This window comes from Typopeltis vanoorti, chromosome 10 (assembly GCF_054136105.1).
Source record: "Typopeltis vanoorti isolate ZY-2024b chromosome 10, IOZ_Tvanoo_1.0, whole genome shotgun sequence".
NCBI classification, from domain to species: domain Eukaryota; kingdom Metazoa; phylum Arthropoda; class Arachnida; order Uropygi; family Thelyphonidae; genus Typopeltis; species Typopeltis vanoorti.
In genome coordinates, this window is record NC_143558.1 from 24,402,836 (window position 1) to 24,416,255 (window position 13,420).

At 35.0% G+C, this 13,420-nt stretch overlaps 1 protein-coding gene across 1 annotated transcript in view; it reads right to left on the bottom strand.

Annotated features, from left to right (window-relative positions):
- LOC150102235 (mitochondrial import inner membrane translocase subunit TIM50-like) overlaps positions 1–13,420 on the bottom strand; it is a 66,688-nt gene that overhangs the window by 25,304 nt on the left and 27,964 nt on the right. Inside the window, exon 7 of the mRNA XM_090399168.1 lies at positions 9,905–10,003. Within this exon, the coding sequence (XP_090255294.1) occupies positions 9,905–10,003 (99 nt within the window). The remainder of the gene's footprint in view (positions 1–9,904; positions 10,004–13,420) is intronic.

A 13,420-nucleotide genomic window follows, 5' to 3' on the forward strand; every position in this document is an offset into this window, starting at 1 on the left:
TGGCCCAAGACTATTACTAATTATACACTGTATCTGGTGAAGAAGGCAGCTGACAATTGTTGCCATCTTGTGGTCCTTAATTATATACTGACATTATGTCCTAACATTATATACCATCTGAAATAGTGTGGGTTCTAGTCTATTTTCTTGAATTTATGGGAAATCCAAGTTTTCAGGAGAATAAACTTGCTTGTCTGTGCCAGAGATCGACCAACTCGGGAACTGGTTGAAGAAAGGCTAAGAAAAAGTTTCTCTAGTCAGCAAACTAGAAATGATAATTGGAATGCTCTTTTTTTGGATGGTCTAGAGTTTTGGATGCACACACCACTTCCACTGAGCTACACAGGCTCTTAATATTTCTTTGCAAATTATGTATTTTGACAATCAACTTTTTTTTTAAGTTTTGTCGATTTGGAAAAGGCACATGATAAGGTGCCAAGAGAAAAGCTATTCAATACGCTGCAGTTATATGGTGTCGATGGAGCATTATATCAAGCAATACTTAGTCTTTATTTGAGTTGTAAGTCAGCAGTTAGAATTGAAGGAAGTATTGGAAGATGGTTTAATGTTAAATCTGGTGTGAGACAAGGATGTACATTATCCCCTCTGTTATTCATTATCTATATGGATCACATTATGAAGGAAAGTGATATTAAACATGATATCAAAATTGGAGATGTTAATGTCAGCTCTTTGCTTTTTTCGGATGATGTTATACTTCTAAATAAATCCGCAACAAGTCTGCAAGATTCTCTGACTAAATTGAATAGCTGTTGTAATAGATATGGTATGAAGGTCAGCAATACAAAGACAAAGACAATGAAAATAGGCAGAATCATTGAAAATGTCAACTGTTGTGAATGGAGAACCTGTGGAACAAGTAAAACATTTCAGCTACTTAGGCATGATTTTTAGTGAAGATGGTAAATTAAATATAGAAATAGACAACAGAATCAGCAAGGCTGGTATGGTGGGAAGTCAATTGAATAAATTCATATGGAATAAGAGAGAAATTAGTCAGAACACTAAATTAGCTGTATACAAGACAGTGTTCAAACCAGTTTTACCTTGGATCTGAGAGCTGGGTCAGAAGTAAAACACTTGACCAAAGACTAGAGACCGCAGATATGAGAGTCCTGAGAAAGATTATAGGCGTGAACAGATGGCATCAATGGCAATATCATATTAAAAACGAGGATATTAGGAAAGAACTTGACATTGTCTGCATCCAGGAATGCGTTAGAAGAGCTAATCTCAGGTGGTATGGTCACCTAAACAGAATGGGTGAGGAAAGATTAGCAAAACAAGTGTTCTCTGCCAGGTTGGCAGCAAAACGACCCAGAGGAAGACCAAGATATAGGTGGATTGATACGGTACAAAGTGCCTTAGACGATAGAAATATAAGATCTGATAATGTTGGAGTGTTGACAAGTAACAGACTGATTTGGAGGAAAATTGTAGATAGGAAGTTAGTAATGATATAATTTTTTTCATGTAGTACTATCATATCCTGTACACCCCGTGTGGGTACATTGCAGGAATTTGATGATGACTTTTTTTTAGAAAAAAATTAATTCTGTTGGAACTATTCAGTTTGAAAAAAAAATGCATAATTCCTTCTTCTTATTATTGTGCTATCTTCTATCAAAGGTCAGCGACCATCTTGGCGAACAAACTGCACTCTTGTGCTAATCTGAGCAGTTGTTTTCATGAAGGACTGCCGTGCATAATTCCAACAACTCAAATTAATTCAACTCATCTTACGAACATTCAATTTAGAAACATATTTCAAGGAACACATTGTATGTAACTTGTTTTTATCTTCCCCATCTCTACCATCAGCTCGCTATGAATACATTAAATCTATCCAGAAACAGTGGGGGGGGGGTCTTCTTTCACTGTTTTGAGGAACTATAGTAACCACCATTATAACTGATTCACTCAACTATAACATACTGCTAAAAAAGTCTCAACCAAATCCCTGTAGATGTGATTCTGAATAAAATTCATTATAGCAAATCCACTATTATCAAACTGTCCTGTGGTCCTTACAAATTTGCTATAGTGAGAGTCAACTGTAATATACAATTTTAAAGAGCTTGAAAAAATAAATTTAACATAATTCAGAAATGCACACTAAATATTATTTTTTGATTCAGAAATTTTAATTTTGCATGTATATTTTTAATTTGCATAATAAGAATAACTGTAAAATATAAGTATCTATAAAATAACAATTTAGAAGAGAAAACTTATTTCTTGAAAAAACAGAAATCACATTATTATGAGTAACATTAATAAAGAAACTTTGCTTTTACTTTGAAAGACTGTTAAACGCAGTAAGAGACCATTCTAGAAAATTTTCAAGAGGAATGCAAAAAGGAGTACATATCAATACTTGAGGTAGAAAAAGCCATCAAAAACTTGAAATGTGGAAAGGCAGCTGGAGTAAACGATATTTGACCAGAAATGCTTAAGTATGGAGGTATAAAGTTTTACAGTGGATACACTGCATAATTTAGAGAGCCTAATCAGAAGGCTGAATTCCCAATGATTGGAGTAGAGCTCTCATATTACCCATCTGTAAAAACGGGAATAAAACTGAATGTGAGAATTACAGAGAATTTCTCTACTAAGTGTTCCAGGTAAGTTTAATGCAAGTATACTTGAAAAGAGGTTTAGAAAGATTGTGGAAGAGAAATTTGGAGAAGAACAAGCTGGGTTCAGGCCAAATAGAGGTTGTCAAGATAAGATTTTCACTTTAAGATAAATAGTTGAGAAATTGTGGGAATATGACAAGAATCTGTACTTAAGTTTTGTAGATCTGTAAAAGGCATATGACAAGGTGCCCAGAGAAAAGCTTTTCAAAACACTACAATTATATGGGATGAAGGGAACATGAAGAACAATACGTCTATATTTAAGTTGTCAGTCAGCAGGAAGATGGTTTGATGTAAAATCAGGGTTAAGACAAGGATGCACATTATCTCCACTCTTATCCATCATCTATATGGATCACATTATGAAAGAAACTGGCAAGCCTGATATTAGAATCGGAGATGTCAAACTATATGTAGATGATGTTGTATTCCTAAACACATCTAGTGCAAGTGTCCAGGATTCACTAACTAAAATAAACCTTGCAGGAAGAGTGAAAGAGCATTTGAAGCTGTAAATGCAAGATTTTGGGAAGGGGAAAGTGGACCTAGAAGCTTGAAAGAAAAAAAAGAAAAAATGTATTTTCTGCACCTCACAATGTTCTTAGAAAAGAGAACCAACATTACGGTTGACACTAAACCTACCTTTTACAACTTAACTATAAAATTATAAATCATTCTGGAGGAAAGATTTTAATACAAAAAAAGTATGATTATATCAAAAACCAGAATTTTAAAGAATCATGAGAAAAAAAAAATGTGTGTGTGTGTGTGTGTGTGAGGGTTGATTGAAAATTGAAAACTTTGGTAAATATCCAATAGATGGCGACACAATTCATTCATTCATACCAGTGTCGGCACGCATAATTTTTTTCATGACCCCTGACAAAATTTTGGTCATGTGTGATGCGTAGTTCTCATTTGGAAACATTTAAAATGACCGTATTCGCTTTTTTCATAAAAATAGAGAAAAACGAGTTTCGTGCAGTGATAAAACACTTCTTTTTCAAAATGTGGATGGCGACACAGATCAAAGTCAAGTTAGATAGCCTTTAAAGGAATGCGGAGAACTGACCAGGGCTTCTGACCTAATGTCCAATCCTCACCTTCTCGTGGTGCCCTCTGTTGGGTATCTACCTACTGAATGAACGAGGATGGGCTGGCAATTTGGGATTAAGCAGACCAAATTGTATTCTTATTGGCTTAAACCAAAATAAATAATGATGGTACAACATGACAGAATTTCATGCCGGATGAGGTGTTGCCCGGTTAAACAAGGCCCCCATTGTTTTTGCCAGGGAACCAGTGCAAACAGCAAAAAGTCAGCTACTGGAACAAACCCTAACAAACTCTAGAGCTAGCTGAGGAATTAGATAAGTACCAGATCGATATAATAGGGGTGACTGAAACAAAAAAGACAGAAAATGATTATAATTAAGAAGAAAAGCCAAATGGCTATTTTTTTCTGGGAAAATTGATAAATTAATGGGATAAAAATCCCTTATTGTTTTTCAGCCAGTATGTGAAACTCTAAGATCGAAAACTACAATCTAAGCATTTCGTGCCGACGAACTATCGGCGAATCCAAGCGTAAGTGATCACTTGGTAGTACCACACCAAGGCAACTCGATGCAAAGGTGGAACAAGCTCCCTCACTATTGTTGATATTTTCTCATAATGTAAAAACACACAGCTCCTAGGAGATGTAATACTGCTTTACATTATGAGGAGAGGCCACTACTGGCATGAAATGCTTAGATTGCAGTTTTCGATCTTAGAGTTTCACATACTGACTGAAAAACAATAAGGGATTTTTATCCCCTTAATTTATCAACTTCGCCAGAAAAAAAATAGCAGTTTGGCTTTTCTTCTTAATTATAATATGTTATAATACAATATAGTGGCACACCTTTCTGGCATTCATATAATGAAGGTATGTAAGTTCTTTTCACTAAAAACTTTGATATCATCTAGGTCTCGCTACTCACTGATGAGACCTCAAAAAAAGGTTGAAACCGGTCTGGTTAGTGGCCTCTCCTCATAATGTAAAGCAGTATTACATCTCCTAGGAGCTGTGTGTTTTTACATTATGAGAAAATATCAAGAATAGTGAGGGAGCTTGCTCCACCTTTGCATCGAGTTGCCTTGGTGTGGTACTACCAAGTGGTCACTTATGCTTCTCCTCATAATGTAAAGCAGTATTACATCTCCTAGGAGCTTGTTTTTACATTATGAGAAATATCAAGAATAGTGAGGGAGCTTGCTCCACCTCTGCATCGAGTTGCCTTGGTGTGGTACTACCAAGTGGTCACTTACGCTTGGATTCGCCGATAGTTTGTCGGCATGAAACGCTTAGATCGTAGTTTTCGATCTTAGAGTTTCGCATACTGGCTGAAAAACAATAAGGGATTTTTACCCCCTTAATTTAAGACAAAAACTGGTGAGATCTTTCTGAGCAATAAATACAAAATGTTATATTCAGGCAATAACAATCAAGGAAAAGGAGTAGCCATAGTATTCAACACTAACTACGAGGCTAATCTTCTTGAATGGCAAGCAATACCAAGTAGAGTGATGTGGGCAAAGATCAGAATAGGGAATTGGACAATGACACTTATTTGTATGGCCCCACAGAAGGTTCAAATAAGGTAGAAGTGAGGAATTTTTTAAGACTCTAGACAAAGCTACTGACACAATGAAAAAGGAAAAGTTGGTCCTTGTTGGGGATCTAAATAGCAGCATAGGAAATGATTGTCAGACATACAAAAATATTTTGGGAAAATTTGGAGAAAAGAACAAAGCCAATAATAATGGCAAATACCTGTTGGATTTCTACTCAGGACATGGACTGGTTATTACTAACACCATGTTCCAACATAAAAATGTGCACAAATTCACATGGAGCGAAGAGGCAAGGAATAAGAAAAGTCTCATTGACTATGTTATTGTTGATAGTGATAATTTCTCCCTGGTGCAGGACAGTAGTATACAGAGGATTTGAAATTGGAAGTGATCACTATACACGTAAGAAAGTTTTAAAGCGAATAAAGTTGAGCAGCTCTCAGATGTGAACTGTGGACTAAAATACACAAAGATTATTGAAAAAAAAAAAATGAAAGAGTTTTAGAACAGGAACCAAACCTTGGAGATTCAGTGGCAAGCTTTGAAGAAAACCCTGATTGATTCAGTCAGAGAGGCATGTGGTGAAGTATGATGGTATAAAAGTCTTACAGTGGTTACACTGCATAGTTCAGAAGGTGTAGACAGAGGGATGAATTTCCAATGATTGGAGTAGAGCTCTCATAGTACCCATATATAAAAAGGAAAATAAAACTGAATGCGAGAATTACAGAAGTATTTCCCTACTGAGTGTTCCTGGCAAGATCTATGCAAGTATACTTGAGAAACGGTTGAGAAGAATTGTGGAAGAAAAGCTTGGTGAAGAACAAGCTGGATTCAGGCCAAATAGAGGCTGTCAGGATCAGATCTTCACTTTACGACAAATAGTCGAGAAAGCATGGGAATATAACAAAGATCTGTATTTAAGTTTTGTCGATTTGAAAAAGGCATATGACAAGGTGCCAAGAGAGAAACTATTCAATACGCTGCAGTTATATGGTGTCAATGGGGCATTATATCAAGCAATACTTAGTCTTTATTTGAGTTGTAAGTCAGCAGTTAGAATTGAAGGAAGTACAGGAAGATGGTTTAATGTTAAATCTGGTGTGAGACAAGGATGTACATTATCCCCTCTGTTATTCATTATCTTTATGGATCACATTATGAAGGAATGTTGTATTAAACCTGATATCAAAATTGGAGATGTTAATGTCAGCTCTTTACTTTATGCGGATGATGTTATACTTCTAAATAAATCTGCTACAAGTCTGCAAGATTCTCTGACTAAATTGAATAGCTGTTGTAATAGATATGGAATGAAGGTCAGCAATAAAAAGACAAAGACAATGAAAATAGGCAGAATCATTGAAAATGTCAACTGTGTTGTGAATGGAGAACCTGTGGAACAAGTAAAACATTTCAGCTACTTAGGCACGATTTTTACTGAAGATGGTAAATTAAATATAGAAATAGACAACAGAATCAACAAAGCTGGTATGGTAGGAAGTCAATCGAATAAATTCATATGGAATAAGAGAGAAATTAGTCAAAACACTAAATTAGCTGTATACAAGACAGTGTTCAAACCAGTTTTAATTTATGGATCTGAGAGCTGGTCAGAAGTAAAACACTTGACCAAAAACTAGAGACCACAGATATGAGAGTCCTGAACAGATGGCATCTATGGCAATGTCACATTTAAAATGAAGATATTAGGAAAGAACTTGACATTGTCAGCATCCAGGAATGCATTAGCAGAGCTAATCTCAGGTGGTATGGTCACTTAAACAGAATCGCAGAGGAAAAATTAGCAAAACAGGTGTTTTCTCTGCCAGGTTTGCAGGAAAAAGACTCAGAGGAAGACCAAGATATAGGTGGATTGATACTGTAAAAAGTGATTCAGAAGATAGAAATATAAGATCTGATAATGTTGGAGTATTAACAGGTAACAGACTGATTTGGAGGAAAATTGTAGATAGGAAGTTAGTAATGATGTAAATTTTTCATGTAGTACTATCATATCCAGTACATCCCTTGAGGGTAGATATCTGGAATTTGATGATGATGGCATGTTGCAATATTAAACTAATTATAAGAGGTTATTTAATGAACAGCACTTTATTGTACTAAAAATACTGAAGAGATACTTTGAGAAAGGGTCACAACAAACTGCAGTACTGCTTAAAGAATGCTTCATCCAGTAATTTCAAGTCATTATATAATGACTTAAAATACTGAATATATTATTAGCTTCTGATATATTAATTAAATTAAGGGGATATTAGATCCCACATTGTTTGGATGGACCATGGATCTAATATCCCCTTAATTTAATTAATGTTTATATCGCCAAAATGAAGCCTGTTGGCTGTTTATATTTAAGTAAGGTTCTGATATATTATTAGTTACATTTACTTCATATCTGGTATCTCCCCTTCATTAGAAGATTAATATTATATATATATATATATATATATATATATATATGTAAAAAGGTTAAAGAATATAAACAATGAGAGAGATACACAAAAAAGGGGTGGGTTTGGAAAGTTATAACACCTAGGACAAAAATTATATTAAAGCAACTGATATAACCACAAGAAAGAACACACTAGTAGCAGAGTCATGAAGGTAACTCATGTTCTTATATCCTCGTATGTTCTTTCTTGTGGTTATATCAGTTGCTTTAATATAATTTTTGTTCTAGATGTTTATCAGAACTTTCCAGCCCCCCACTTTTGTGTGTGTGTGTGTGTGTGTGTGTGTGTGTGTGTGTGTGTGTGTGTGTGTGTGTGTGTTGGTTCGGAAGCACAGAAAATGTCAGGTGTGTCTGCTAAATGACTTACTAGTAGACACTTCCTTCAAAGCCTGTGGTTTGGCAAATGCTAAGCTTCTTCTGAGATTCTTCAACAATCTCCAGAATATCTTGCCACCTTCTTCATATTTATTTTCTACGTTCTTAGCAAAGTCTTCTCATGACTTTTGTTTATCTTTCTTACATTTGTCTCTGCATTCTCTAAGAGCACAAGCTGACTTATTTGCCAGGAACTTTTGATATGCTTTCTTCTTTTGCTTCACTGCCTCTTTAACTTCCTGTGTACCATGGACTTCTGATTTTTCTATCCTTGCAGACAACCTCACCTATGACTCTCTGGCTGAATCAATCATTGTTTTCTTCAGCATTTGCCACTGAGTCTCCAAGGTTTGGTTCCTGTTCTCATACTCTTTCATTTTTTCTTGAATAATGTTTGTGTATTTCAGTTTACAGTTCACATCTGAGAGCTGCTCAACTTTTATTTACTTTAAAACTTTCTTACATGTTCTTCTTTTCAGTATGAAATCAATTTTATCCTGCTCAAGACTAAATAGTGATCACTCCCAATTTCAAATCCTCTGTACACTCTGGTGTCCTGCACCAGGGAGAAAATATCACTATCAATAATAACATAGTCAATGAAACTTTTCTTATTCCTTGCCTCTTCTCTCCATGTGAATTTGTGCACATTTTTATGTTGGAACATTGTGTTAGTAATAACCAGTCCATGTCCTGAACAGAAATCCAACAGGTATTTTACATTATTATTAGCTTTGCTCTTTCCTCCAAATTTTCCCAAAACATTTTTTTATGTTTGACAATCATTTCCTACTCAGCTATTTAGATTCCCAACAAGGATAAACTTTTCCTTTTTCATTGGTGAGTTGCTTTCTCTAAAGCCTCCAAAAATTCCTCACTTCTACCTTAGTTGAACCTTCTGTGGGACTATACACAGAAATAAGTCTCACTGTCCAGTTCCCCATTCTCATATTTGCCCACATCACTCTACTTGATATTGCTTGCCATTCAAGAAGATTAGCCTTGTAGTTAGTGTTGAATACTATGGCTACTCCTTCTTTTCCTTGATTGTCATTGCCTGAATATAACATTTTGTATTTATTGTTCAGAGAGATTTCACCAGTTTTTGCCTTTTTTGTTTCAGTCATCTCAATTATGTTGATCTGGTAGTTATCTAATTCTACGGCTAGCTCCATTTCTTTGCCATTCAGGCTTCTTATGTTGATAATACCGACCTTGAACTCTGGTGATGTTGAGTTGGGGCACGATTTAGGATGTGTACCAGTTTTTCACTGGAACACATCCTAACTTTTCGCTGTTTGTCCTGGTTCCCTGGTGAAAACAACAGGGTCTTGTTTAACTGGGTGATGCCCCAGCGGGCATGAAATTCTGTCACGTTGTACCATCATTCGATATTTTGGTTTAAGCCAAAAAGACTACAATTTGGTTGGCTAAATCCCAAATTGCCAGTCCATCCTCATTCATTCAGTATTCAGGTAGATACCCAACAGGGTGTACTACGAGAAGATGAGGATTAGACATTAGGTCAGAAACTCTGGTTGGTTCTCTCTCATTCCTTTAAAGGCTATGTGGAGGTCAACTCTCAGTTATACATCTTTGACCCTTAAGCACCCCTGTAGAAATGTAAAATAAAAGCATCTGAAGTTACTGTTAGGAGCATCATCCAATAGTTCAGAATATTTAGGAATCCAGCACTACTTAAGTCTAAGTCATATACGACAATTGAAATTATTTAAATATTACCATTAATGAAAAGTTCAAAAGTTTTTCTTACCTTAACATGATGTCCTTCCATATAACGTGTTGCATCCCTAAACAGTCGATACATAATATATCCATTTGGATCGAGTGTATCAAGGATAGGATATGCAGTCTGCAGTAAATATAAAAGGAAATGTTAAATTAAACCATATATGATTTTAGGTTTTGTTTTTAAAAGCTGTTATGACTAAAGACAAAAGTTGATTTCATAATATAAATACATATTTGATATTTGTGCTCTGCTACAAATATTTTTATGAGTAGAATTCTATTAACTTGGCCAATATCATTCCTACTTTCCCTAAAACCCATGAACACAAGTAGCTGGTCAACATCCATTCACTGTCCAGTATGAACCATACCAAACTAATTTATCCTCCTTGTTCATACTTTCTACCCTTATGCAAGTGGATAGGATCAACAACAGACAGGTCAAACGTAATAAGTGAAAGAAAAATTTTATTGGTTTTAGCTACATTAATATTTCTGAATAGGTAAATCATATATTTATTGATAAAACAGTTTCCACTGATTTTATGCATTTTTACATAGGAATATAGAAAGTAGCATTAGCTATGCAACACCTTTGCATCCATAAACTGCATTATTAAACAACTAGTAATAGCAATAAATACATCATCATCATATTCCTGCCATGTACCCTCAAGGTGTGTACAGGATATGATAGTACTACATGAAAAAAATTAGATCATTATTAATTTCCTATCTACAATTTTCCTCCAAATCAGTCTGTTACTTCAAGACTCCAACATTATCAGATCTTATATTTCTATCATCTAAAGAACTTTGTACCGTATCAATCCACCTATATCTTGGTCTTCCTCTGGGTCGTTTTGCTGCCAACCTGGCAGAGAACACTTGTTTTGCTAATCTTTCTTCGCCCATTCTGTTTAAGTGACCATATCACCTGAGATTAGCTCTGCTAACGCATTCCTGGATGCTGACAATGTCAAGTTCTTTCCTAATATCCTCGTTTTTAATATGACACCGCCATTGATGCCATCTGTTCACGCCTATAATCTTTCTCAGGACTCTCATATCTGTGGTCTCTAGTCTTTGGTCAAGTGTTTTACTTCTGACCCAGCTCTCAGATCCATAAGTTAAAACTGGTCTTGCATACAGCTAATTTAGTGTTCTGACTAATTTCTCTCTTATTCCATATGAATTTATTCAATTGACTTCCCACCATACCAGCTTTGCTGATTCTGTTGTCTATTTCTATATTTAATTTACATCTTCAGTAAAAATCACGCCTAAGTAGCTGAAATGTTTTACTTGTTCCACAGGTTCTCCATTCACAACACAGTTGACATTTTCAATGATTCTGCCTATTTTCATTGTCTTTGTCTTTTTATTTCTGACCTTCATACCATATCTATTACAACAGCTATTCAATTTAGTCAGAGAATCTTGCAAACTTGTAGCGGATTTATTTAGAAGTATAACATCATCCGCATAAAGCAAAGAGCTGACATTAACATCTCCAATTTTGATATCGTGTTTAATACCACTTTCCTTCATAATATGATCCATATAGATAATGAATAACAGAGGGGATAATGTACATCCTTCTCTCACACCAGATTTGACACTAAACCATCTTCCAATACTTCCTTCAATCCTAACTGCTGATTCACAACTCAAATAACGACTAAGTATTGCTTGATATAATGCCCCATTGACACCATATAACTGCAGCATATTGAATAGCTTCTCTCTTGGCACCTTGTCATATGCCTTTTCCAGATCGACAAAACTTAAATACAGATCTTTGTTATATTCCCATGCTTTCTCGACTATTTGTCGTAAAGTGAAGATCTGATCCTGACAGCCTCTATTTGGCCTGAATCCAGCTTGTTCTTCACCAAGCTTTTCTTCCACAATTCTTCTCAACCGTTTCTCAAGTATACTTGCATAGATCTTGCCAGGAACACTCAGTAGGGAAATACCTCTGTAATTCTCACATGCAGTTTTATTTCCCTTGACATGCTGTTGAAATAGGCAATAATTTTAGGCTAATGTCTAAAATAATTGCCTATTTCAAGAAAATGAAAAGTCAGAAACAAATCAAATCGTTTTAAAAAAAGATCATTAAGCCTGAGCCTTGATTCAAGGTTTTATATGATTTTGTTCATTTATTTACTTGGAGAAGATGAGAAATAGGTAAAATGAATGTGACATATCACACTCATGGCTACCATTATTTGTTAGGTATTATTCTCTCTTTAAGAAGTTTTGCATTATGATGAATATGAGAATGGAATCTCCATAGTTCACACTGGAGGTGGTGGTGGTGTTATTTGGAATTATTGTTGAAGCAATAAAGCTATGAGGCCAGTGCATTATCTGTGTTCTTTTGGTCAGTTTGCCTATTTTGCAGGAGTTCAATTGGCAACAATGACAGAAAGAATGCAAAGAAACCTTTATAAGTTCCTTATACTTTTCAACTCAACAAGAATTAGCCAGTCTTATATGGAGGAAGCAGTGAAAATATTTATCAGACAGAGCATTATTAAAATAATCACATAGCATACTAGACTGATTGGCCAAGTGGATAATAACCCTGCCCTCTAATGAGTTTAAATCCCACTCGATGTGGAGATGTTAGTGAATGTCTCTAAGTAGTAGATAAATTTCATTAGCCAGTGTGGAAGAACCTACCACTCTGCTCAGTAATCCTGAAGTCTTGTTCACTAAGTACAGAGCTTCCAGTATATACTTCCCTGCTTGAAATACATCTATTAGCTCACCCACAGTACAAGTGCACTACAGGCTTACCTTTTGCGAACAGATCCAACAATATTAGAGACCTGGCAAAAAAGAGACTAATTTTAAATAATAATAATTAAATTATCTAGTATCACAGTGCATTACTTGCAAGTGTGTATCAGGAAATAAGTTTATTGCTGATATTTGCAATGAGTTGCTGTAACAAATACATGATAATAGACAATTATGTCCATAACTATGTTCTTCCAGTATGCTTGGGATACTACCATAGAGCACACATTAAGGAAAAAATGTACCAACCATTTCTTTACCCATGACAGAAAGAATGCTTTCTCTTCCATAGAAAGATAAAGCTGTCTGTCAATGAGTTGTATAACTAGATGCTCTCCATACTTGTAGAAATTTAATTTCCATTCAAAATACAATAGACAAGCACAGAAAAGCAACTTAGCAACACGACTGCAATACAACGCTGACATATTACTGAAAGTGTCTACTGGTGAGAACTTAGCTTAACTGATTAATTGTGATGTGATTTTTTTTTTTTTTTAAAGAAAATGTTGAAAAATATAAACTTTTATATTTATTATGTTATTTAAAAGAAGAAAAGTTTAGGTATTGTTTTAAAACTAATAAAATGTTAGGATATCAATATCGATATATCAATAAAAATCTTTCGTCTCTTAGCGCTTCTAAAATAAGGTACTACTTTATAAATAGAGTGATATTGGATATCCAGTTATCAATAAATTGCACAATCAATTAAAAAAAAAATTGC